Source organism: Phallusia mammillata, chromosome 4, assembly GCF_965637545.1.
Source record: "Phallusia mammillata chromosome 4, kaPhaMamm4.hap1.1, whole genome shotgun sequence".
Taxonomy (NCBI): Eukaryota; Metazoa; Chordata; class Ascidiacea; order Phlebobranchia; family Ascidiidae; genus Phallusia; species Phallusia mammillata.
In genome coordinates this window covers 6175145-6202485 of record NC_137255.1, presented here as the reverse complement: position 1 = coordinate 6202485, position 27341 = coordinate 6175145, and the positions used below count along the sequence as shown (strand labels likewise).

Genomic DNA, 27341 nt, shown 5'->3' with positions numbered 1-27341 from the left:
TTGTTTAGTTCGTCAAATATAAGGTTAACATTGCAGTGATCAGCACTAAAATGGTCTGTAATCCATTTATGTCAGCCGAACTTGTAGTGTGTTCTACCGTAGAATCGGTTGTGGGTGCTACTGTAGACGAACTTGTAGCTGGTATTGCTGTAGAGCCAGTTGTGCGTGTAACTGTTGACGAATTTGTAGCAGATGTGACTGTAGATCCTGTTGTGGGTGTGACTGCAGAACCTGTTGTGGGTGTGACTGTAGAAACTGTTGTGGTTGAATCTGTAGACGGGTTTGTGTTCAGTGGGACTATATAACCTGTTGTGGGTGTGACTGTGATTGTAGACGGATTTATAGTCGGTGTTACGTTAGATCTTGTTGTGGGTGTGACTGTAGAAGCTGCCGTGGTTGAACCTGTAGACGGATTTGTGTTCAGTGTGACTGTAGAACCTGTTGTTGGTGTGACTTTAGACGGATTTATAGTCGGTGTGACTGTAGAACCTATTGTGGGTGCCACTGTGGAACCTGTTGTGGGTGTGACTTTGGAAGAGCTTGGAGAAGGTGTTGAAGGTAGGGTCGAGTTTACATCTATAAAACAAAAACAAAAAACTTTGAAAAGGCCTATAGATCCCACCGACCATATCGAGTGAATTTCCTGCACTGTGCTTTAAACAATAGCAATGAGAAAAACAATCACAGGTATATTTTTTATAAAACAAATACGAGCTCATACTGTTCATGATCCAGTAGTAGAAGGAAGAAACTCTTGTGTAAACGCCCGGATATCCACTAAGACCACACCCTAAACCGTACGAGGTCACGCCCACTTGATACCAGGCTGTTTCGCCAAACAGACATATAAGTGGTCCACCAGAGTCACCCTGAACATGAATTTATAATTGTGCTTACTTATTTTTAGGTTTTGTTCTAAGGAATAAGGGTCATATGCTGACGTTTGATTAGATCTGGAGTGCACAACCTGTGGCCTTATGGTCGCATTCGCTATCGGAAAATGGTTTTTGAAGAATGTACTATCTATACTGGCGAAGCAAATTAAAGAAAACACCTTTTCTTGACAACTGGTCTAAATGGATTTTGTTGTACTGGAAAGATAGATTACTGGCGTAGCAGCCTCTCAGACTTTTTGTATGCCGATTGCAGGCAAGTTTGTGCACCTTTGGTTTGTACTTTATTTATTAAAATAAATAAAACGTATTCTGCACTATTTACCTGACAAGTATCAATGCCTCCGTTGTCGTAGTCGCCAGCACAAATTTGGGAGTTCAACAACGGCCAAGAAAAACTGTTGTTACATTTATCTGCATCGACAATCGGCAAACGAACTTGAAAAAGTTCAGTTGGAAAGGAACCTCCACTTGCTGAATAAACAACCAAATTAAGCTTCTATGTCAAAACTACAGCAAAAGCAATCTTAAATCTTTTCTTCGGTTTTTTACATGGTAAGTTTAGTAGTTTAGTACTAGTGTAACTTATTTTAGTAACTTATTAATTGTCTTCAAAAGTATGTTGCTACATCCAAACCGACTTTTGTGCTACATAAGAGCCAAGCTGAATAATTAAAATCCTTTATAGGATTCTTCTACCCTTGTACAAGATAGGTTGCTGTAACCTTGACTTTATCCTTAGCAAAAATAACTCGGATCGGGTTATTGTTTTGGTCTTATATCGAAATGACCACATATGTTTTTCTGTAAACTAAATATGGAAAAAGTGACTGGAATTTGGCTGGCTAAAAACAGACTTGGTACAAATTAAAAAAATGTAGAATAAAATGTTACTTAATGCAGCATTTCTCACCAGGTCTGCCCCATCCAGTGGCGATGCATCTCATTTCAGGTTTTAGATCGAACTTTCCTTGCGATGAAGGCGGGATACAAATCGGTTTCACTATTCTCGTAAAGTTGATTGTTCCGTTTAAGAACAACAGGGCGATGTCGAATCCTTCAGCAGTGTTGCTGAAACGATTTGCAAAACTTGAAGCGTTATGTGAAGTTAAACTAACCAACCGCTATCAAGTGTTCTTGCTTTACCGACAAAAAAACACGAAATTAGACTATCAAATTAGCATGTGCTTATACCAGTGATTTTGCTGTAATCCATTTGGGGTCTGGGTATATTGATGCTGAAAACCTATTGGATAGTTTAGTTAAGGGCTTTTCAACGTGATGGTTGTGGCCTTTAGAGGCCCCCAGACATTTTTGAAAGAATCGCAAAGACTTAATATACCCCATGAAAAAAACAAAACATTTTTATCTGTAACATAAAAAATAAGGCGCTATACCTCCTTTTAAACAACACCGTATTTTCCAACTTTTTATCAGGCAAATTAAAGCATTTTATTGCCGGTCACTATATTTTTTGTTCGTTACTTACTGTAAGCCCAAAGCTACCACACGCTCATTCAAAGAAATATTTTTCCCACTTTAACGTAACATAGTCACCGCTTTTGGTACAACAAGGTTTGAAGTACAGAGTAGACCTTTTAAACATTCGATAATAGTTGTATTTTGCAAAAACAAACAATTTGCGTCCCTTTTAAACCCTTTACAGCTTGTTAGTGTGATGTGAAAAATACGTTGTTTTAGGATAAGAATCCTCACCACAGTTTGATTTAGAATAAGATTCTTTTGACTTGTGTGAGAAGCCCGGGTTTATTTGTTTTGCATTCTAAACAAGTAGAGAATAAAATTGCGTTTTTACTTTACCTGTAGTTTTCATGCACTTTGACGGAATCCACATTAAACGTCTGATCGCTCTCGTTCCCATACAGGTAATGACGACCAACTCGAACCTTCAGTCTATTAATGTAAGTGATACTACAGGTAATATGCTTGAACAATGCACCAAAAAATATTCTAGTCGTATTTATTGTTGACGTTTGAAATTATTTGGTTTTATGCCTACTATAGTGAGTCAACTATAGCGCCAATATAACCTGGCCTAGAACGTTATTGTAAAATTGGTTGGTACAAAGTAGCAGCACGCATTACAACTGTTTAAACATGATTTTGTTTTAAGGCAAAGTGGTCAAACCTAAGTCAAGTACAAACGTTAATATTGAACTTGTCAGTTATCTGATATTAGTAGTAGGGAGATGGGCCGTAGATTCTCCAGTTCCGTGCAAGACATCCGGTTACCTTGACCTTGACCTTGAAGACGTCTTAAGACTTCCGGCAGGAAGTCTTGGCTACACGTCTTGGTTTCCGACTTCCCCATCTTGAACACGTCTTGAAGATGTGTATTTTCCCATTCTTGAAGATGAGGCCTTTTCCTGACTTCCGAAGGAAGTCTTACCTTGGTGCAAGTATCCGGTGACGTTGCAGGTGTTTCTTGGAATTTCAAAGGCTGTGTAAGACTTGCGCAAGACCTGTTTATTACCTGGAATTTCAAAGGATGTGTAAGACTTGCGCAAGTTTTTGACGTACTGGAATTTCAAAGGAATTGCGCACGTTTTTGACGTAGTCAAATAGATGTATTTGTTTGTTTGTTTGTTTGTTGCAAGAAAGTGGGTCATGACTTTCATAAAAAAACAACCGAGTTAGTAAACCCCCCCCAATAGTTACGTCATAGACTTTTTACTCTGCGTTTCTACTGTCAGCTGTCGTGTTTCACCGGATGAGCGAGCGCGCTCGCGCTCGTTAAATTATAATACAGGTATTGTTCGTTTTTTACGTGGAAAGGAAGTGTCTTTTTTCAAAGACTTGCGCGCAGGTCCGTTTGTGACCCGCACAGCGCCCCGAGAAAACTGATGATAACATTTGGAGTTTCTATGGCTGAGTTAAAAACGCGTCGTCTACCAGCTGTGGTAAATCGCACGGATGAGCGAACGCGCGTCGCGCTCGATTGCGTATCGGATGAGCGGCGCGTCTCGTGCGCGTCGCGGGCTCGCGCGCGGCGTTTCGAATGCGTAATCCCGGCAGAGATTGTTTTTTTCGTTTCGATCTTTTTTATTTCTCTCTCACACACACAAGTCACACGCACACACACACATAGGTAAGCACAATTAAAGCAGTTTTTGAAATAGTTGTTGCACGAAGCGATCGTTTGCACGGTAATTACTTGAAAAACAGTCTACAAATGCGTCAAGCGATATGTCACGCGCCATGGCCATAAGAAAATTATCTAAGTCAAAAAATGTTATAATAAGTTTTATCGGGGCGCTATGCAGGTAAAATCACACACACTTATATAGCCGAGCAAAAAGAAAACATATGTACATTGAAATAACCCAGGCAATGCAAACACATAAAATAAACATACATTAAAGAAAACACAAAGAATAAAACAATTACCCCGACATCAAACTTTACAAGTGTAGCTTTAAATTTCCAGGGGATCAGTAGAAATACCATCTGATTTAATTTTTCGTTTGCAATACAAATAGGTTAGACCTTTTTTATATTGGTTATAAGTAAACATTTTTCCGTTTCTAAGCATAAAACCTTGATTGCAGACAGTAAAATCCATTTGTGTTTTTAATACATCTAAATAATTTTGTCGTCGTAAGTCATTTTGACGTTTATTCACACCTTTACAACTGATCTTATCGGGGTCATTTGTCGAGCCAAAACAGTAATATGTTTTTGAACAAAGAGCGATAAGGCCTTGACCTTCAAATTCACATTTCAAAATCCCTGATCGTCTTTTATCCCAAACAAATTGTTGTTCACAACAAGATTGCATAACCCATTTTAACCCACGGCGTTTTGCAAAAATAAAATCGTTGAAGTGTTTTGGACAAAACGGCCGTTGAAACCATTTTTCTATGGAATGAAAATATTCGTCACGCAAATGCGGTCGAATTGACTGCTCCAAATTCAAGTTCAACGATAGGTAAATGCTGTCAGTGTCACAAAGTTGAAGTTCATAGTGTTTCCGGTCAATATAGTAATCGAGAAAGTCATACACAAATGATAATAAATGCATTTTGGCGTACGAGTAGACTGTGAAACCGATTTGGGCTGGATATTTGAAAACCAATTTTTTCTTTTTACTTACGACTTCATAAAATCCATTTTCCAAGTCCAATAAGTATTGAAAATGTTTGCTGGATATCAGTCTGGCTGCACCCTTGGCATCTACGTATTGCACATTTCGGTGTTTGGCTACGTTCGTAATGGTTCGGCCGTAGGACGAGTTCATTTTTAATTTTGAGACATCACTCAACGCTTTGAATTCTAAGGAAACATCACCCAAACGACGTTCTGCTACAAGTTTATCACCGAATTCCTTAAAGCAAGCAAGACCTTTATATTCAACAAATTGTGTTATTTCATTTATAATCAATCCCAATTTTAGATAGTAGCGCGCGAGCGGTGATGCGATTAATTGCTGTTTTCCTGTAAAACTGCTAATTAATTGTCGTTTAGGTTTCTTTAGCAGATGGTTCTGTTCAGCAAATGCACGCATGTACATCCCAATATCGTCTCTTGAAACCGATATATTTTTAAATACCGGTGGAAACTGTGCAAATTTAGCACGTAGATGGTCCGGAGTTGAAATGTCACATTGTATTAAGCCAAATATCTTGTCATTTTTTATGTTTTCGATAAGCTGTTGCTCTGTCATTTCACCTTGGTATTGATGTGAAAGTCGCAGGTTCTTTACAAAGGCCTTTGCAGCAGGGTTAGACGCCAAGAAAAGTTTCCATTTGCATTCCCAAGTGTAAATCACCGTGTAGCCAAGCGATTGAAGATATTCTGTCTTTTCCACTGTCGCAGCATAGAGTTGTTCTCGCGTCTTCGGTGGTGTTGAATTTGGGGGGTCAAGTTCACAAAGTAGGCACCCGTGCCATCGACAGCATATTGAAATAAAAGATATAAAACAATTAAAATCATCTTGTAAAGTGTATACCCTGAAATTAGTGTTAAAAACAACATTATTACTGCTAAAATGAATAAAAATAGGAGAGCAAAAGAAGTAATATTTACCATGGAATTCGAAGACCGTTTTTGTTGGGGGTTCAAAACCGTCTACCCGTAAACGTCTCGATCCTAACTGCATCTCATTGGAATTGAGCCCATGATAAATCTTCTGTCCTCTTTCCCAAGCTTGGTATTGGAGCCATTCGTGAGCGATTTTTGAATGGTAATAGGGGAACTCGGGTTTAAAGTTGTTTTCACGAAATCGTCGAATAGGGAAACCCACAGGCAGTTTACTTTGCATACAAAACATGTATAAACTATTGAAATCAAAACCCATCACCCTTTTACAGGTTAATGGGTTAGCGATTTCGTGGGGTCTGATTTTGGTTATTTCGGCTTCAGCGAATCTATTTATTATCAAACTGGGACCCCCAGTTATTTGCTCGCGAATCAAAGAAGATAAATCTTTGTTTTTACTGCCAAACATCGTTATCGCTACGTCATCTGGAAGAGATTCATTTTGTTGTTTATCGGTTAAACCGGGCACTGAAAGGGCGTCTTTACATAAATCTAAAGAATCTCTTCTGTAAATGTCACATTGTGTTTGCAACGCTTGCAAAAAAGGTTCAACATCGAAAGTGTTGTAATATCTTAGATAGTCTCGCAAAGTTGTCATGTTGTGTTGTTTCCAGATCTAAACAATAAAAAGCCACATTGTAAATTTTCATTTCCACATGTACAAATATATTTATAATTATGTACATATAATAAACATACATATCTATCTATCTATCTATCTCTCTCTCTCTATATATATACGTGTGATGTAGTAGATGGAACAAACTTACCTCTTGACAATGTAAATATTGTTCAGAAGTAATGTTGCAGCTCCTGATATGACTGTAAAAAGCATTGTGCGGTGGCAGTTGTTTATCATCCAGTTTGTCGAGTGACGTCATGTATTCGTAAGGGAAATAGCCCTTCTTCATAGTGGCACCGTAGGCCTTGAGGTATGCATCATAGTTTATATTCGGTGCGAGAAAATTTCTTATATCCAAAAACTTTAAACTTTCTGTAGTCAAACATAAAATAGTTTGTTGTTTTTTAACCACATCAAAGCGTAGTTTACGTATGTGCAGTATTTTGATTAAATCTGCTTTAATCAAATTCAAATCATATCGACCAGAATTGAAACCGAACACAGGCAGCTGTTTTAAATACTTGTGAAATTCTTGCAACAGCGTGTACAAGGGAAGCTTCTCCATTTCTACTTTTTCAATAGATGCTCGTGTTTCCAATTGTAGTTCTATAGCCGATATAAGTTGTTCGTATTTCTGCAGCAGTATTTCATAGGCATGTGACGAAATCGCTATCAGATAATCTATCATTTTGGCGACCAAACTCATCGAATCACCTTGTGTCGCAGCAAAATAAGGCGTTTCATATCCAGGGACGTTGCTTGACACACAAAACGATAGCAACTTGTGTTGGGCAATATATTCTGTCTTTTCTGTTCTTGGGGGAACGCCTGTTGAGCTCAAATAACTCTCCAAATCAAAACTGCTCCTAAAGGAATAGAATTTATCACAACCACTCAGATCAAAGCCCTCCATTTCCAATTTTTGAAAAATTGAATGATTATAGTGATAAACCCCGGTCGGGTAGATGCTTTTGGTAACCATTGTACACTGATGTTCGTGGCGTTTTACTCGATAAAGACTATCAAAAATCTTGCTACAGATTTTGCAAGCAAAGGTTCTTGTATAGCGTTTGAAGTCACTAATTAAACTAAAGTGGTTTTCGTACAAATTGAGAAAGCATTTCGGAAATTTTCCTTTCTTCAAAAGACAAATGGTGGATCGTTGAACAAGGCGTGCCACTATTTTCTCCTCTATTTGAACTAGTTCAAAAACTGTTATAGAAACCTCAAAGATTTGTTCTAATTTTTCCAAATCCGCGAACTGTATGCCTTTAAAGTCGCACGGGCCCTCACAAGTCCAGCGATTGTACAACTCCGATAAATCGTGCTCTCTTCCTCGGATGAAAAACCACTTTTGCAAACAGCGAAAGAAACAGAGATTATCTTTAAACACTTTACCATGGGAATCACAAAGCATCGAATGAACGGCTTTGCTGTCTTTCAGGTACTTAGGCAGTTTGGTCACCCTAGCGCCGATAGGGTTTTGTCCGTTTGGTTTGTAAACATAGTAAGTTATATTCGTAATTAGTTCTGCGGAGTGTTTTGTGTCTTCGCGATTTTGGCTTCCAATTTCCAAGAGATCTAAATCGCGAACTAATTCGATAAATCTATCTATATCGTTTGTTGTGTTCAACGAGAACGGCTCGTCCATCGCTGTATGTCCCTGGTGAGCGTGAAAATAGCGAAATTGATTGGATTCCTGATTTCGTAAAATAACACCCACACTTAATGAAATCTTGGCTTGATATGGAAAGTTTTGGAGTAGATAGCTTCGCAAATCTTGCAAATGTTCCATGTCGTCATAAGTAAAGTTATAAACATCCATTATAGGCTGACCAACTGCATGGCTCGAACGTATTGAAGGCCAATGTCTATTATAAAAAGCTTGCATTTCAGCATCTAAAAAGCTGGGCGGGTTGTTGGCACCCGGTACAATCACTTGGGGTTCGTTAGGTGCTATTATGGGTATTTGTGGGTTTTGGACAGACATACCTGCACCATGCTGATTATCACAATGAGACTCCAAGGCATTCAGCTGTTGAAAGCGTGCAGTACATATCCTGCAGGTAAAGTTCCGGGGGCCTTGACAATGAACCGAATGACGCTGTGCAGAAAATCTTGTTTTGAATATACCGCCACATAACGGACATTCGCCTCTGGTGTGGAGTTCATGATGTCTCAAATGATAGTTTAAAGCACTTTCGTTAAAAAACTCACGAAAACACAGTTGACAAAAATAGTTTGGCATTTTCCTAGAACCTGAAAAAACACAACGCAAAGAGATTGTTAAACACAAAAACACACACACACACACACACAAATCTGAAAAAAAAATCTGTTTTCACACCAAAAAGGTAAAATACATAAAACAGATTGCTATATTATTATTATAACAAACCTTACAAATAAACAACTGTCTTTTTCAGCAAACAAAACCCACACAAACAGGACGCCCTTTACAAATTGTAAAATGTCTTTTTAATTTTCTGACCAATTTCGTTTAAGACCTGTTCATCATCCTCATCATCATCTTGATTAGGAGATTGCGTTTGAGCACAGTAAGAATTGATCATAAAATCTATTGACGGTTCATCAGCGCTGTCATAAATCAAACCATCCATACTAGATTGCTGTCTCTGTCTAAATTCAGCGTGCTGTAAACGCGTGACAGGGCTTCGTTTAATCTTTGTTTTCGCTGGTGAAAGAGCTGAACTTGAGTCGTTAAGAATTTCAATACCACTTAAATAGCCCTCGTTGCACAGATCTAGAGCTCGTTGCTGTTCATTACAACGGCGCGTGAATTGACACAGCGTTTCGCGATGTATTGCCCAATGTTCAGATCTTGTTCGTGGACTTTTGCGTTTCGGTATGAATTTTTTACCTCGGAAACTCTTGCTACAACAGGCTTTCTGAAAATCCCGTTTTTCCTGTACAGCATCGAAACATAGTTTCCGTGCAGCGTGAGGTTTATCCACCATAAAGAAATCATTTTGTTCATCATTATCAAAAACGTGAGCCTTTAACTTTGCTTCCAAATTCATTTTGAATGGCTTAAACCCGGGTGAAGGAGTTTCAAAATCGTCGTCATCTGAATCGCTAACAAGATCTTCAAAGCGCACAGGGCTGTTTTTAGGTGTATTTCCCGGAAAATACATTTCTTTAGAACCCTTAGGTCGGTCAAAAAATGGATCCATTCTACATCTGCTTATATAACTTTCAGGTAATAAGCTTTGGTCATCACTGTCATACGATACAGGACTGATACAACCTTCGGAAATATGACTCGATATGTTTGCAGTATCGCTTTCAGGCAACAAAGCTCCATCAGAAATATTTGTCACATCAGAATCAAACGAGGCGTCCAATCGGCTGTCACTTACACTTTCTGTTAGCGGTAAAAGAACCTCACCTGTTGCTTGGTCTTTCATTATAACCATTCTTTTTGTTACTTAAATCTTGTTTTTGAAGAGACGTTTGTAAAAACTAGTTGTTTCAAAAATAGATAAACTTCTTAACTCATTTGCAGCAGCGGCAATGGTGAAATAAGATCACGTGAAGTTAAGTCGTATGGTTAGTTTGACGCAAATACGTGTCTGTTTTTTTCCAAGCAAAATAATTACATAGATCGATTCTGGAAAACCGGTCGAGTATACCTCATACCATCATCTTAATTGATAACCTATTTCACGGATGTGGTGCAACAGAGACAATAAGCAGCTGTTCATTCAGGAAATGATGCCATCCAGATGTGCCCAGGCAGGTTTAAACCTGCCTCAAATATAGGTATAAAACCGCAGCGATTTGAGTGTTGAAACGTGCATTTGAAACAAACACCATGGATTCTGCCAAAGCTGTATTTGCCGAACTGAACTTAAACCGTGAAAGACAAGGTAAGCTTGTATGTTTTGTTTTATTAAACTGCACTACATTTAATGTCTTGTTTTCTTGCAGATAGTGAACTTCGGTTGGCCACATTGCACGTCCGCCTATCAAGAAATCTATTTTTTGACTATGACCAATTAAAAAATATAGCCGCCTACATCTTCAAAGAAATGTCCTATTTAATAGCGTTTCCTAAATGTACCGACAATTTTTTTCGAGTGCAAATAATTTATATTCTCGGATCGAGCTGTCAAACAACAGTTTATGGACGTATCGAAGAATTGAAAAAGGAATGTCGCGATTATGCATCAGAATTAGTCTTCAAAGAACGCGTTTTATATTCACCTATAGCGTATTTGAAACCAATAGCCTTAAACACTGCATCTTATGAAACCAGTAAATCTTTGACAAGTGATTTGCAGGACATAGAAAAATTGTTCCGCGACGCCCTTAAAAAAGAAGGCGAATTTGCCGCAGATAAAAAGACCTCACAAGTGTGAAAATAAATCACTTTTGAAAATGCAGTTTACACATCCTAGCAGTATCATTGTAAGTGGCCCATCGCAATGTGGTAAAAGTTATTTTACTCGAAATGTTATTCGTCACCTAAAAGAAATTTTTTGTCCAGTTCCAAAGCGTGTTTTTTGGTTTTACGGTGAATTTCAGAACTGGTTTCGTACTTTCCCTGATGTAGTATTTCATGAGGGGCTTTCTGAAATAAAGAATTTGACTGAAAATTCTCTGTGTGTCATTGACGATTTACTGCTGGAAACAGATGAAACAGTGACTAATTTATTTACGAAAGGCTGTCACCATAAAAATTTGTCAGTTATTTATTTAGTTCAAAATATTTTTCACTGTGGACGCGAACAGAGAACCATTTCGTTAAACGCACACTATTTAATTCTGTTTAAAAACCCTCGAGATAAATCACAGATTAATCATTTAGCCCGACAAATGTACCCCGGTAATTCAAAAGTCCTTGTCGAGTCATTTATTGATGCTACAGCGCGTGCTTATGGGTATTTGTTAATTGATTTGAAGCAGGAAACGGACGAAACTTTACGATTACGTACAGGAGTTTTTCCTGGTGATGAATTGTTTGTGTATGTACCTCGGGTTTAAATTGAAATACAACTGTGATATTGATTCATTTACAATCATGCCGTCGGACTTGTTGACAAGAAATCACGCTGTGTTGCAGGCGTTGGACAAGAGTTCCCCGAGAATTAAGAAACTGATTTTAAACGGTGCCGACAAAGATCTTCTGAATTGTATAGCCGAGTGTTGTTCAAACGTTCTCAAGGGCAACGTCCCGTTAACTGCCATAGAAAAACGTAAATTGAAACCTTACAAAAACAAAATTCGTTGTCTGGCAAGCAAGCGAACCGGTTTTGCACAAAAGAAAAAACTGATTAATCAAAAGGGTGGTTTTCTTTCTGCGCTTTTAGGCCCACTAATAGGGACTGTGCTTCCGACAATAATTGGCGGTGTGACAAAACTTTTTCAAAAGTAATGTCAGTCCGAAAATTAATTCTTATGGACCCTAGAATGGTTTCTCCTATGGATACTGCTCCAACAACAAAAGTTTTATCGCGTCTTGATGAGGAAATGGAAAATATCTTGAAACAAGATTCGTTGAATGATCACGAAAAAATATCGCGATACCAGGAAGTTCTTGAACGATACTTACAATATCACAAGAAAATGAAACAAACGACGATACCCGCAAGCATATCGACTCATTCCAATGAGAACGGGCCACAAGAAACACAACAAACCGAAGAACTGGTGATCGCGGCAACACCTAAAACATTACAGAAAAAGGCTCGCGTTTTATTGGATGAGCTGAAGCGTAGTTCACATATAAAGTGGAATGACAGAAACCAGCTTGTTTACAAAGATCGTGTCGTTCCCGAAACAAACATTGTGGACCTCGTTCAAGACGTTTTACGTAAGAGGAAAAATTTTACCCCACGTGGTTGGCAAACGTTTGCCAATGCTTTGAAAGAACTAAATTTACCTTTGGATCTAGTTGGAAACAGAGAACGCTGGCGTTTTATGCACTCAAATTCACCAGAGTGGAAAGCCTACTGAAATGGAACAGACCTTGCAAAATACATATGCCATACCGAAAAATCCAGGCAGTTTGGGTGGTTTAGCCGCTCTGCAACGATATAGTAAAATTAAAAACAAATCGTTCGTAAAAAAGTGGCTATCTGGTAATCGCACCTATACGCTACACAAGCAAGCGCGTCGGAAATTTCCCCGACGCAAAGTGATTGTATCTGGAATAGGTTCTTTGTACCAAGCCGATCTTATAGATGTGGGGGCTCTGTCGGTGTCAAATGATAATGTAAAATTTTTGCTCACTTGTATAGACGTTTTCTCGAAATTTGCCTTTGTCGAGCCTATCAAAAACAAAACATCGAAGTCAATGATTGATGCGTTTTCAATTATTTTGCAAGAAAATAAACCCTTGTATCTGCAAACAGACGACGGTTTGGAGTTCAAATCAAAAGCTTTTCAAACGCTGCTCAAAGAAAATGGAATTGATTTCTATACGACAAGCAATCAGGAAACCAAAGCTTCAGTGGTTGAACGATTTAACAGAACTTTTAAAAATAAAATATTTCGTTTCATGACATTGCGCAATACCAAGCGTTATGTTGACGCGCTACCTCACCTGATTTCTTCATACAACAACACCTACCATCGTAGCATAGGTCGCGCGCCCTCTGACGTCAGCTATGCAAATCAGGAACAAGTTTGGCAATTATTATACGGTCAACCTCAGCCGATTCGTGAACAAAAATTTCAACCAAAAGATACTGTGAGAGTTTCACATTACAAAAGAATTTTTGACAAGGGTTTTCGCGCTCAGTGGTCAGAGGAAATCTTTCGAGTCACAAAGCGAGTGCCAGGACAGCCGCCTGTGTATAAAATTGAAGATTTGCGTGGCGAAATTCTGCAAGGAACGTTTTACGAAAGCGAATTGCAAAAGGTTACACCACCGGAATTTTTTCGGATTGAGAAAATTTTAGCGAAAAAAAAGCACAAATATCTTGTGAAATGGAGCGGTTACTCAAATTCTTTTAACACTTGGATCGACGCCTCATCGATTAAAGATGTCTAAAGAGCTGGTCAAAAGCAGTCAAATTTTATTTTTTGCACAGATTGCTTTAATATATGCCGTGGTCGTAGCTAGTATTTACAATATTACCGTGCCAAATCAACCCGAAAAACAACTGTGGATAAGCTTACTGAGCAGCTGCCTGGGATATATCTTGCCCAATCCAAAATTTAGATTTCGGAGAAATGCAACACAAAGAAGCGATGTACTTGACACTCCCCAGCAACAGTAGTATGGATTATTTTCCAGACAACACACTGACACGATACATGACAAAATTTCCGAGAACTTTCAATCTCAATGGAAAGTGGGAACTGGCACTGGACGAGATATATTTACCGAAAACTTGGCAAACAATTCAAACAGGCGCCGGCTGGGTGAAAATTAAAAATGCCAAGGGGACAAATCGCTATTCATTGCCCGGCGGTCATTATACGGTGAACCATTTTCTCATGGCGTTGCGAACACTTTTGACGTTAACTGAACGCGTTGTAACTATTGGATACATAGCCACAACGGCCCGGGTTCGTTTGGTCGTACATAGCGATCAATTAAAACTGAGCCCACAACTGGCCGCTATCATGGGTTTTAACACAGGCTATTTGTCGGCCGGTACATACGTTGCGGCGAGACCTCTCGATTTGCAACAAGGAAAACATATGTTGTATGTTTATTGTGATCTACTCGAAGAACGCTTGGTCGGTGACGTGTACGCGCCGCTGTTAGCGACTATTGCAACCGACGGAGTTAATTATACTAAAACCATACATCGACACTATCAAAAATTGCGTTATTTAAAAATGCAAAGAACAGTATTTGATTCGCTGACAATCGATATTAGAGACTCCACTGGGAAACCAGTACCATTTGAGAGTGGCACCGTTGTGGTTAACGTGCATTTGCGTCCAATAAAACAGACATGAACTTTGAAACGATGCCAAACTGTCCTTATCAGTCGTACTACATGAATCAAGCCGGCTCGGGATTTCCAGTTTTTCAAGGGAGTGCAAATCAGAGGGGTCACGGTTTGGGTAATCTTTTGGCCGGTCTCGCTAGGTCTGTTGTTCCTTTGCTTAAAAGCGGAGCAAAAACCGTCGGACGCCAGTTACTGAAGTCCGGTGTTAATTTTGCCAGTGACGTCATAGATGGAGCAAATCCAAAAACTGCAGCTGTGCAACGAAGCAAGGAGGCGGGAAAAAACGTTTTTGGTATATTTACACAAAATCTTCGAAAACCAAGGAAACGCACAAGAGCAAAAACGACTGCTTCGAAAAAGAATAAAACAGACAATACCCCAGTTCGACGAATCAGTCGCCAACGTCCGGCAAAGAGAACGAAACGTGACGACATTTTCAGTTAGATCGGTTATGTCGTGTCACCCTAAATCTCAAGAGGGAATAAAAAGCGAACTAGACTTATTTTGTGTGCCAGCGTTTCAAAACAGTTGTCAGGACGGTTATTTTACCGAATATCTACCGATAAGTACCATCGGTCAAACGTCGCCAATCGAATTCCACATTGCAGCGGCCAGTGACGAATATATCGACTTGTTCCATACCTACTTTCAAATAAGGTTAAAGGTAACCAAAGCCGATGGAAGCGATTTGGACGCCGGCGCTGAGGTGTCTACGATTAATTCTTTCGCAAACAGCATATTTTCTCAATTGGATCTTTCGGTCAACGATAAGTTGGTGACGAATTCGGCTAACACGTACGCTTATCGGTCCTACATCGAAACCTTGCTTTCTTTTGGACCGGCTGCCAAACAGTCCCATTTGACAAGCGGCCTCTATTTTAAAGATACGGCAGGCCATTTCGATACGATAGGAAATGGTAATGGGGGCTTTTCGAAACGAAAGTCGTATATTGCCGGCAGCAAAACGGTTGATCTATTTGACAAACCGCATCTGGACTTGTGTAACCAGGAGAAATATTTATTGAACGGCGTAGGTCTCAAATTTCGTTTCATACGCAATTCAAACGAATTTTCTTTAATGTGTGTCGACACTGCAACATTTAAAATCGTTATACTCGATATGAGTCTGTTTATTCGAAAATTAAAAATCAATCCAACAGTACAACTCGCCCATGTCAAAGCGCTACAAAAATCAAACGCGCTCTATCCGATACGACGAAGCAACGTCAAAATATTAAGTGTCGGAAGTGGCAATCTGGATCTCAACCAACAGAATTTGTTTATGGGCCAAACACCTCGGAGAGTTGTAATTGGATTGGTGGAGAACAGTGCTTTTAACGGGAAATATTCCAAAAACCCGTTTAATTTTAAACACTTTAATGTAAACTACATTGCATTGCTTAAGGGTGCAAAATCTTTTCCCTCTAAAGCAGGGGCGGGCAACATACGGCCCGCGGGCCGGATCCGGCCCGCGACGGGATTTTGAGCGGCCCGCAGACAGTTTCTGGTCTTACATGATAATGTGGCCCGCGACCACAGTCTGCCGCAATCCCCCACTACTTGCTTACTATGTCAAATTATAGTTGTAACGGACAGTAACGCTCCCCAATAGCAAAAAACTTTCCCGCCGTTGTTACCATTGCACCATACATCCATTGTTACGACATAACTGCCGACCTTGTGTGTGGCCTGCTTTCACGGTTTCCTTTGTTTCCACACGTGTAACCTAGTTAGTGTTTCAGCAGTATCCAAGTCTGTGGTGTATGCATTAAATTTGCTGTGGTGAATAATTTTATGTTATATCAGTTAGATTGTTTGGACTGTACTGTAATTGTGACGTTCTTGATTGTATTTGGTTTAGGTGGTCAAAAATCCGTTTTAAATCACTGGATAAATAGGCGATTAATGTATCGATTTAGGAATCCGGCCCGCCAAGTACTTCATTTTCCCATATCAGGCCCGCCGACTGGAGAAGTTGCCCGCCCCTGCTCTAAAGTGTTAAGACCCAATTATGAAAACGATCAGTTTATGCGTTGTTATACGTCACTGTTTACCGCGACTGGAAAATATTTTAATGATGAAGGCTTAGATATTTCGCGCAAGGATTACAAATCGGGTTTTTGCTTATACGCTTTCGATTTGACACCTGACTTATCGCAAACACCTACTTTTGCTTTAAAACAGCAAGGTAATATCCGCTTGCAGTTACAGTTTGCGTCTGCCTTGACAGAAACCGTTAACGTAATTATTTACACCGAGTTCGACAACGTTCTGGAAATTGACCGTGATCGCAACGTTCTGTTTGACTACGCCGCTTAACAATGGACACTATTACGATATCGACAATACTGAACGGTGATGCTCAAGCCAGAGGAATTTTTCGAGGCGTTTTTGCCAAAGATCAACTAGAAGACATTATTACCGAGTCAGTTCCTTGCGGTTTCGTTTTTAACACAGACAACTCAAACGAAGAAGGTGAACATTGGGTAGCTGCTTATTTCAATCAAGATGGAGAGGGTATCTATTTCGACAGCTATGGCTTGATGCTCTATCCTGATTTTTACTTATTCATGACCGAGAACGCCGTCGACCGTTGGTGTTATAACACTGTCAGACTGCAAGGCTTTCATTCAACGGTGTGCGGCCATTACGTTATCCTGTTTCTTATGGCCATGGCGCGTGACATATCGCTTGACGCATTTGTAGACTGTTTTTCAAGTAATTACCGCGCAAACGATCGCTTCGTGCAACAACTATTTCAAAAACTGCTTTAATTGTGCTTACCTATGTGTGTGTGTGTGTGTGTGACTTGTGTGTGTGTGAGAGAGAAATAAAAAAAGATCGAAACGAAAAAAACAATCTCTGCCGGGATTACGCATTCGAAACGCCGCGCGCGAGCCCGCGACGCGCACGAGACGCGCCGCTCATCCGATACGCAATCGAGCGCGACGCGCGTTCGCTCATCCGTGCGATTTACCACAGCTGGTAGACGACGCGTTTTTAACTCAGCCATAGAAACTCCAAATGTTATCATAAGTTTTCTCGGGTCGCTGTGCTGATCACAAAGGGACCTGCGCGCAAGTCTTAAACAACACTTCCTTTGGAATTCCACGTAAAACGAACAATACCTGTATTATAATCTAACGAGCGCAAGCGCGCTCGCTCATCCGATGAAACACGACAGCTGACACTAGAAACGCAGAGTAATAAGTCTATGACGTAACTATTGGCAGGTTTACTAACTCGGTTGTTTTTTATGAAAGTCATGACCCACTTTCTTGCAACAAACAAACAAACAAATACATCTATTTGACTACGTCAAAAACGTGCGCAATTCCTTTGAAATTCCAGTACGTCAAAAACTTGAGCAAGTCTTACACATCCTTTGAAATTCCAGGTAATAAACAGGTCTTGCGCAAGTCTTACACAGCCTTTGAAATTCCAAGAAACACCTGCAACGTCACCGGATACTTGCACCAAGGTAAGACTTCCTTCGGAAGTCAGGAAAAGGCCTCATCTTCAAGAATGGGGAAATACACATCTTCAAGACGTCTTCAAGATGGGGAAGTCGGAAACCAAGACGTGTTCAAGATGGGGAAGTCGGAAACCAAGACGTGTAGCCAAGACTTCCTGCGGAAGTCTTAAGACGTATTCAAGGTCAAGGTCAAGGTAACCGGATGTCTTGCACGGAACTGGAGAATCTACGGCCCATCTCCCTACTACTGATATTCGTTTTAGCACGAGTAAACTTATAACTAGTAACATTAAATCTTACCCTAATGAAAAGCATTAACAACAAAGCTTACCCATAACAATTTTCCTCTACACAGTGAGCAGCGGTAAGAATGGTGTTGTCAGTGATAATGGTACCACCACAGACAAGATTGTCTTGTTGATCAGTGTGCATAGCCATCCACGGGTAGGAACCAGGTTCTGCGGGACTTCCACCAACTATACGAGGATTCTGAAGCAAGAATAAATTGGGCTAAATATGCATTTTCATGGAATAGCTGAAACATTTTTTACACAATCATCAACCACACATTTTTACGTTTTCTGTATAAAATCTGGCAGACTCGTATAGAATTCTAGTGCTGAAAACCTAATACCTATCGGCTTAAGTCACGTTTGGGTGAAAGGATAACTAACTTGACTAGAGGTCAACACGAGTGACTATTTTCACAACTATGTCTTGAGTCTTAAACAATATTGAAATACTTACGTTGGATTAGATATGCAAAAATAAGGCAAATGTTGAAGAATAATGCAAATTCTCATACCCATAAAAAACTTGGTGGTACGTCAACAGTTCCACAATGAACATTGGATCCCAATCCCTGCACTGAAATCCAACATAACATTGCAATAAATGCAAATTCGTTACATCTACGTAAGTTCATTTACATTACCATGCAGTTAAAGAAAAATCCTAACCCATGATTGGTTATGTTTAAAAAACTGTTTACATGGGCAATACTTGCTTGTATTTCAATAGTACTTTACTTACTGCATTCAATCTCATCCTCTCCATGTGGGCAGTCGCCGACTTCGTCGCAATGTTGGATCTCCGCTATACAACTTCCATCCCAACACGTAAACTGACTATCACTGCAGCGCACTGCAAAATAGATACTCTAATGGAAAGTAGTTTAGCAACCATATAATTTACAAGAAGTTAAGATTGATTAAGTTGTATGACCTCTCAGGCATAAATTAAACCACTTTTACTGCTAAGCAGCTGGAACGACAAAAATATGATTAAAAAATGTTATCGTGGGAACATGCAAAAAGAACAGTAGGCTAGATTAGAGATACAAATCCACAGGGTAAAGATGGACATCTGAGACTTTTTATTCTAAACAATACGGACATTACTTGCCTGCTGTCCGCCATGATAATGCAAACCCACTTCGAACTTGGATATAGTCCGTATGAAAAACAATACGCACTGTTGTAGAAAACGCTGCAAAGTTCCATGGGGCTTGATCACCACATAATCGTGTTCCAGTGTAAAGTAAGGGTATACATGCCCTCGGTAGATTCCTCGTGAATTGTTTAAACGTTTTTGTTTTGTTACTCCATATGTTTATTTTAGGCATTTTCTTTATATTGCTGCACAGTTTTCGTTTGGCTTGTATGCGATGTTAATGTTTGAAATTCTTACCATTTGAACAGATATTCTAAGGATAATCAAGTTCTTTACGCTTACCAGTTCTGTACCATCGTAAACTTCTAAGTAGTCCCAAATGCAATGGTAGTGATTTTCGATATCAAAACGACCAAACGAGATTTCTATCAACTGTAAATAGATAATTTAAAAAAATCCACCAAAATAAGCAAAAGAAACCCTAAAAATCGCAATATTTTTTCATATTTCTAGAATAAGGATACAGCAATTGCGCGGGCAAACTGCCTTTACGTTTTAATAAATATCTATATTGACTCTAAATGTTCGATGTTATGCGTTATATTACATAAAGCATTTTTTGTGAAAAAAGATGGACTTTCTAAATCACTTACCAAGTGTGGCAAAGCAGAAATAAAGTATTCGCAATGCAAGTTGTTGGAGTAGTTTCCAGGGTAACCGGGAGACGTAATAACACCAGACGATGACGTGTAGTTTTGCGACCCACATCCTGTAACAAACTTGATCGGTTCAAAACGAGTTGACGGAAATGTTTGCATTCAGGCTACTGATTTCAAATCGTTTGTTTTGATTTTAGCCTTGCGTCATACGCTAAAATAGATATTCGCTGAAACTTCTACAAACTAATCTTGGTAGCCACTGTGCTGTTAATGCTAGTAGTAGTCTTTGTTTCGTATGTACGAAAGTAGGTCACAAATTAGGACATTTTTAGGAAATAAAGGCGTTCATATTTGCTGAAGTGTCGTCGAAAAAAAAAAAAATCTTAGGTTAGAAATAAGGACGGAAGACATCTGACTGCATGTCAAAAAACATAAGAAAAAATCAGTTAAAACAGTTAAAAAAAACTTATTTCATACTCGTACCCGTTGGTTGGATGGTAGTAAGCGGTGGCGGTGTTGGAAAACTGGTGGAGGTTTTTGGCATACTTGGATCTGAAAAAAATGTTCCAGGCTATGTGTATCACACATTTTTAATGCGGACTAGAAGCAAAAGGGAGATTCATTAGAACTGGACCCATTAATCGTGGACTTGTCACGTGGCACTTTAGTACCATCGGAGTTTTACTGTACAATTACCATGATCTAAAAAATATCTTCTTTAAGTTCCAAGGAACCACTGACGCTGTAGATGGGCGTCATAGTTACTTAGGTTTACCTGGAAAAGAGTAAATTAGCACTTGGGCTCATAGCTGCACTATTTTTTGCAAAAATAGCGTTTAAACGGTTTTATTTCTTTGGTACTAAATAATTTGGGGAAATGGGTATGTGATTAGGCTAATCGGTTTGATCTAGGTTTGTACTTTTGTATATGAAAATACCGATGCTATTAGCTCTACCGTTTGTATTTAACATATAAATTGACCAACTCAAAGCGAGACTTAATGACAAAGCTAACGAACTAAGAAACTAAGTAAAGTGTGTAACTCACCATTGTATTGTCTCCCTGGCACTAAAAATAAAAATAATAAATTTTCTTGTGTGAATGGAAAACGTGCAATATGTTTCAAATGGATATTGACCAAAACATAATTAAATCGAAATAGCCTACATTCATACAAATTTGAAAGGTGACAATATTAAGCTAATACACTAGACCGTAAAGTATTAGGCTTCGTTTGATTAAGCTAGTCAATTTTCCAAAACAAAAAAATATTTCTGCGTTACAAATAACAACCGAAAACTTGCCATTGGCAATCCACTCAGCATGAAAAGATGTTTTTACAAAGACACTGGGTATTCCTGAATAACAGGTAGTGGCTGATGAGGCGACGCCTATTTGAGTCCAAGTATTTTCTTCAATTAAACACATCAGTGGGCCACCTTGGTCACTCTATAACATCCGAAAACAATTCTTTTTATTTGCGTCGGTATGTTAGGAAAATATTCCGTAAAACGGCTAAGACTATAAAGTTACTTGTTCGGTGGGTGTAACCTCACATTATGCGCCATTATAAGTAGTTCAAAAGACTTGGGTACACTCAACTGCATACAGACTTACATAACATGTACCGGTTTCTCTCCCATCAGTGTATCCAGCACAAAATACAGCGTCCTCGGTAAAATTGTGGTATGTGTAATTTCTACAAGTTTTGTAGTCAAGAACCGGAAGACGAACTTGATACAGTTTCGAATCGTATGCCACGCCTGCAAAACCATGGGAAAGACTAGAGTATGGCTTAATAACAAAAACTAATGATTAACAGTTTCTTCCTGCAAGATCAACAATAAATTTAAGAAAATTTCAATAAATTTAAGAAATTTAAGTTAAACAAGTTAGAACAAATCTTACCATTATAACCAGTACCAATGGCGATACACGTTTCTCCTATCTTGATGTCATCGTCGTTCATAGAAAGACAAATAGGTCGAAGTGTTGATGAGAATGTAAACGCTGGAGACACTTCTACAATCGCGATATCGTATTCAATGTCGCTGTAGTAATTCCCATAGTTGGGATGAGAAGTGACTGACACCACTGTATAGAAAGTTCCGTTCGGACCCACCCCCACCGATAGGTCATAGCTATTCCTGCAGGGACATCGACAACCGCGCAGTACATTATTCTATGTGCTAAACGTATAATGCATTTACAACCAGTCGTACCAATATTGTAGGCAACTAGCAGACGACATGACCCATTTTGAGCCGACGATTGAACCACTGCATTTCGCATAATAATCATATATATAGATTGATGCTTGCCAAGGCCAGGATGAAACATTGGTAGGTTTGCTGCCTCCAACTATACGAGGATTCTGTAAACGAGTTTAGACTGTCAGATTTTAAAAATATAAGTATTGTTAATCGCCTTCCATTTGTTTGATAGGATTTTGCAGTCCAAGCACAACAGGTGCCATTAAAATATTAGTTGAAATACCTTTCACCTTCTTTCAACAAACTTTAGAAGCGTTTATCCGCAAATAATGAAAACACAAAAAAAGCTTAGTCATAAGCGTTTATCTGCAAATAATGAAAACATGGAATAAACACGTGTTTTACTATTATTCCGTTCCAAATCATGTATTGTTCTTACCCAAGTAAAACCAGGAGCAACATCTGTTTTTCCACATTCACCAAAGTTTGATGATGGTTGAGCTGAAATAAACACAACGCACAGCATCTAAGCTTACGTAATTAATACTTTTTAAAAATATACCAACCAACAGGTATTGAATTTATGTTGTATTTTTGACAAATTTGACCCTACAATTTATTGCATGTCGATCGTTTTAACAATTCCATATAACGTCAACAAACATACTGCAAACTATCACTCACCACATTCAATTTCATCACTATCATCCGCACAATCTCTTACTCCATCACATGTCGAAGATTCAGAAATACATTGAGATCCGTCCCAACAAGCAAAGCCATTGTTTCTACATTTCTCTGAAAAATGTTATAACTGTGTTTATTACGGGTAATTTTAAAACCCCAACCCGTTCCATTAGGGATAAAAAGCGAAACCAATTAACGTCAAATTAAAGTAATACCTTTCATTTCCCAGGAAACGTGAATTGAAAACTTATTACTTCCTCGAAACACAAATGTCACATTGTTTGTTGATGAAATGAAATCTTGCAATTTTAGATAGAGACAATGCTCATAATTTGTGTACTGTAAAAAATATGCAGAATATTCCAAGTTAACTGCAGTTAAAGTGGCAACAAAAAGTGGTGCGATTTGGAAATGCACCTTTTGAATCAACAATGGTATTACATGTCTTAGTTTTCGCAGCCAGAATAGACCAAAGCGAATTTGCTCGCTCCCCAAAACACTTTGACAATGCATGTAGGTCCCATTACTCGGTGTTATACACCAACTTGTAAATTTTTGTTCCGGCTATGGAACTAAAAAGTGCTTTCAGCTCGTATAGCGGGGCCATAAAGTCCCCCCGACCCAAACGCAAAACACCTGTAACACGAAACATTTGCCCTGGTTACGCCACTGTTCTGAATTAAGAGCAACAAATAGTCCTCACCAAAAAAACAAAATCAAAGTGGAAAAATCTATTAGTCGCACTTACAAGACTCTCCCCATCGTAAACTGCCAGTCGGGTTTGACGACAATAGGCATGATCAATTACGTCGACGAATCGAACTTCGATCAGCTGAAAAAGAACCTGACTTAACAAAAGTGTGGGCAATATCTCTTTGCTTAAACCCGTTTATAAAACTACCACTTTAACTGATTTTCAACTTTCAACATTAACCCTTAAAATTACAGGTCATTTACGTTTGTACCAAATTACTGATCGGTACAAACAAGTTATTTTAAATGCAAAAAAAATAAAAGTTTAGCCAATTGTCTTTTACATTCGACAGTTTGACAATGATCATCATGTTACTCATTTGTTACATCGGCATATTATCGTGTTGTAATTGCAAGTTTTTGTTTCCATTACCCCGTTGCAGGCTAAACCTCCAAAAATATGTATAAAAATTGGTATTCAACTATTATATGACGTTTAGGAATAGTTTGAGCAGAAAACTATATTATTTTTTAGGTGCGTTTTGTAAAAAGGGTTATTTAGAAAAATTAAATTTGTTAATGATTGTTCAACATTCCGCTAACTATGTTTTTGCGGGACTTAAAGTACCAAGTTTTCAGGAGCCAGTATTGTCCACACACAAACTTTGTTGTATGGCAGCAATTCTCCATCAAACTGAGGTGAAGAAAAATTACCAGTTATATCTGTAAAAACCCTGTCTCCACAGCTATCTGCAAAAACAAAACTGGGTTGATCAATGATGCAAATTCTTTTGTGCTGTCAATCAAGATTTGTTGTTTCATAAATACAACATTTAGCTGATATTGCCGAAGCAAAAAAACACAAAATTATGGATTTTTTCGTTTTATTTTTTTTTTTTCCGATACGATATACCAATACAGCTTTTTACTTACACCAATATGGTTGCCGCCACTATTGTCACTTTACGTTCGAATTTTACACACAAACTACTGCACTACTCACCCACTTTCCTCGCCATAACTGTAAAAATAAATGTACAATTAAAATTAAAGTAAGTAAACTCGACTTTAATTTTAACTGAAACGCTTTAATTTTATTAGATGTTGAAAGGGTTTAGTTTCATCTCATTTACCTTCTTGTATCCAGTCATGGAACCAAGTAACCCTTGTAAACACCCAAGGAACATTTGTACCGCATCCGTAACCCCATGATGTTATTCCCATTAAATACCAAGTGTTTCCGATGTAGCAGGTTAGGGGACTTCCCCTATCTCCCTGAAAACAAAACTTTAACTGCAAACTAAAAAAAACGTTGTGCTTTCTCTGGTAAAGCTAATAGGTACAGAACAAATAAAATCGGTAACTGCAAGTTATCTTGTCATTCTTTTGTAACAAACGCTGGAACAGATTATACTGGTTGCAAGTTTAACCGCAAAAAACACCTTTTAACCCGACACCTTTTTGAAATACAAAGTCCTAACTTAGTCCGAAATCAATATTACTAAGGTAAAACTGCAAAACTAAGTTATAACAAGTGATGTGTTTTTGCAAGAGGTTATGTACAAAAATAGGTATTTCGTTCCAGTTGAGAGATTCATTGCACTATTTCACATTTTAAGTTATAAAGTTTAAGTCGTACATGACAAGGACCAACTCCTCCAGTTTCAACATCACCAGCACATATGTTGCTGTCGTGAATGGTTTCTCCGGAACGATTGTATATTTGATGGCATTCCTCGTTTGCCACTGCTGGCAGCCTCACTTGGAACAATTCATCTGGAATTAAAGAATCAACCGTTACAATCAAACTTACCCATAAAAATCGCACAAAGCGTTATAACATTAATAATGTCCGCGTAGTACTACAATAAATTACACTTAACATTTTACCTGTATCTCCCCATCCTGTGGACACGCATATTAACCCAGCTTTAACATAGAAATTAGAAGTGTTTGTGGGGACGCAAATTGGTCGTATGGTGTCGCTAAAGTTCAGTGACGAGTTTAGTTTCAATAACGCAATGTCAGAAACCCTAAATGAGTTGCTGAAAAAAAAATATATACATATCATAATCGCTTTCTGAGCAACATTACCTTAACAATATACTTACAGAAACATTGGATGAATTATTATACGTTCGACCTGTATTGAAACTTCGTCAATTAAACCGCTAGCTTCATGGCGTCCAGCAACAACGTGTAGTGTTCTACATCAATGGTAGAGATTACGATCGGTGAGCATATAAGAGCACAAAATGTTTTGCACCATTCATTAAATTTATCTGAAAACTCTTTAGCACAAGGTAGTCAGTGACATAGGTAAATGGCGGAATATTAGGCAGTCTGACAGTTACCACACAGGTAAGTAAAAAAGGCACAAGAGGTATACAGTCAATTTTTAAATATGGCTAATGGGTCTAAAATTACAGAGAGCCAAAATGGTGCAACACAAGGCAGACACCTAAATTATGGACAGGTTAATAGACGGAACTTGTACCTGTGACTAACGGCTTACTTACCTATACACATAGCCTACACAGCGGGCAGCGGTTACCACCCATCTGTCGTTGATGATAGAACCTCCACAAAACGATCTGCCACCAGGATAGTATGTCAATGCAATCTGCCACGGCCAGCTTTCGGAGCTGACTTCATTGCCACCAACAATACGAGGATCCTACAATACATATTGAACTTATGTTGGCAATGCTCTTAACAAATGTCACAACTTTCAAAAGTAAAGTTCCTCGTTTAGTATATAAACAGAACTTTCATAAGAAAAATAAACAAAATCGACTTAGTTGTTATCCAAAACATTTTAGCAACACAAAGGAAAATTTGCAAACTGAACTCTGCTATATTGTTGAGGTGTAACCCAATCATGTTAACGATGTTGATGAAACAAACAAAGTAATGTAATATAAACCTATTTTATTACGCCACGGTTTTGAACCTGCAACACATGCATTTGTCAAACTGCAATTCGAAGCTTACCCACGTAAAATGTGGAGCCACCGAGGGTTTTCCGCATTCAGACAAGTTTCTTGAATCATGTGCTGAAAACAAAGCAGTCTGTTGTAATCGTAAACCGCAGTAATCATGGTTGAAAAAGTATAACTAAGGATTGAATTACATACAAGGCATAGAACTGTTTGTAATCATTGTTTAATAAAGTCTGTTAATATATTTGGCAAATGTTTGGTTGCGAGGAAGTAAAAATGTAAACAAATTGTGAAAGCTCAGCAACTTAGAACAACAATCGCTGAAAAAACCCTTACTTTTTGCGACCATCACATCCTAGCGTTGGTAACTGAGTAGAAATGATGAGTTTCTTGCCCAAAATCCAGATGCTTAACGCTTAGAAAACCTATTAAAATTTCCTTGGTGGAATTGCTAGTGCCAGCCCATGCAGTATCACCGCGTTATCGAAAAGTCGAGGTTTCATGAACCCCAATCTCGTCATGTCAAATTTGCCAAACTCTTATTGCTAAAGCTGCACAGATATGTCAGCAAATGATAGGTGTTAGCTCAAACTTAAAAACTGACGTAAGTCGATTCAATATGTGTCATGCTGATGCATTGCCATGAATGTAAAAAAGAGTTCCACAATAACGTTTTTTCCCTTAACCGGTGGTTTCTTCTTTAAAAAAACAAAATTTCAGTCGGCGCTTAACGTAATGACTGCTTACCACATTCAATTTCGTCACTGTTGTCCAT

The 27341-nt window shown here is 38.6% G+C and overlaps 4 protein-coding genes across 4 annotated transcripts; 2 read left to right on the top strand and 2 right to left on the bottom strand.

Moving 5' to 3' along the window:
- LOC145222621 (transmembrane protease serine 9-like) lies at positions 1–27341 on the bottom strand. Its single transcript, XM_080088777.1, has 30 exons — positions 27314–27341; positions 26619–26680; positions 26150–26301; positions 25736–25831; positions 25508–25669; positions 25264–25432; positions 24758–24899; positions 24628–24645; positions 24253–24374; positions 23680–23763; positions 23147–23270; positions 22929–23042; positions 22684–22745; positions 22254–22405; positions 21921–22178; positions 21649–21814; positions 21336–21480; positions 21079–21099; positions 20514–20582; positions 20025–20140; positions 19718–19803; positions 19384–19520; positions 19012–19122; positions 18785–18846; positions 18311–18468; positions 2715–2807; positions 1807–1964; positions 1219–1367; positions 722–869; positions 1–576 (listed from the first exon to the last, which is right to left on the bottom strand). Exons 1-30 carry the CDS (start codon positions 27339–27341, stop codon positions 5–7), a joined length of 3936 nt encoding a protein of 1311 aa, XP_079944903.1. The 3' UTR covers positions 1–4.
- On the bottom strand, positions 3197–10001 carry LOC145222270 (uncharacterized). The gene is made up of 4 exons (XM_080088361.1): positions 9065–10001; positions 6722–8832; positions 4539–6567; positions 3197–3387 (listed from the first exon to the last, which is right to left on the bottom strand). The coding sequence occupies exons 1-4, from the start codon at positions 9999–10001 to the stop codon at positions 3197–3199; spliced, it is 5268 nt and encodes a 1755-aa protein (XP_079944487.1).
- Positions 10086–11190, top strand: LOC145222613 (uncharacterized). The gene is made up of 2 exons (XM_080088772.1): positions 10086–10463; positions 10525–11190. The coding sequence occupies exons 1-2, from the start codon at positions 10409–10411 to the stop codon at positions 10953–10955; spliced, it is 486 nt and encodes a 161-aa protein (XP_079944898.1). The 5' UTR covers positions 10086–10408; the 3' UTR covers positions 10956–11190.
- LOC145222612 (uncharacterized) lies at positions 11635–15325 on the top strand. The gene has a single exon (XM_080088771.1). It carries the CDS (start codon positions 11971–11973, stop codon positions 12550–12552), a length of 582 nt encoding a protein of 193 aa, XP_079944897.1. The 5' UTR covers positions 11635–11970; the 3' UTR covers positions 12553–15325.

Excerpts from the sequence above, each read along its gene's own strand:
- LOC145222270 (XM_080088361.1), bottom strand. The coding sequence starts at position 10,001 with ATGAAAGACCAAGCAACAGGTGAGGTTCTTTTACCGCTAACAGAAAGT. Across the intron at positions 8,833-9,064 it reads ACAGGTCTTAAACGAAATTG|GTTCTAGGAAAATGCCAAAC; the intron begins GTCAGAAAATTA and ends GTGTTTTTTCAG. Across the intron at positions 6,568-6,721 it reads AATATTTACATTGTCAAGAG|ATCTGGAAACAACACAACAT; the intron begins GTAAGTTTGTTC and ends TTTATTGTTTAG.
- LOC145222613 (XM_080088772.1), top strand. The coding sequence starts at position 10,409 with ATGGATTCTGCCAAAGCTGTATTTGCCGAACTGAACTTAAACCGTGAA. Across the intron at positions 10,464-10,524 it reads CTTAAACCGTGAAAGACAAG|ATAGTGAACTTCGGTTGGCC; the intron begins GTAAGCTTGTAT and ends GTTTTCTTGCAG.
- LOC145222612 (XM_080088771.1), top strand. The coding sequence starts at position 11,971 with ATGTCAGTCCGAAAATTAATTCTTATGGACCCTAGAATGGTTTCTCCT.
- LOC145222621 (XM_080088777.1), bottom strand. The coding sequence starts at position 27,341 with ATGGACAACAGTGACGAAATTGAATGTG. Across the intron at positions 20,583-21,078 it reads GCCAGGGAGACAATACAATG|ATCCAAGTATGCCAAAAACC; the intron begins GTGAGTTACACA and ends CATTTTTTTCAG. Across the intron at positions 18,847-19,011 it reads AGAGGATGAGATTGAATGCA|TGCAGGGATTGGGATCCAAT; the intron begins GTAAGTAAAGTA and ends GTTGGATTTCAG.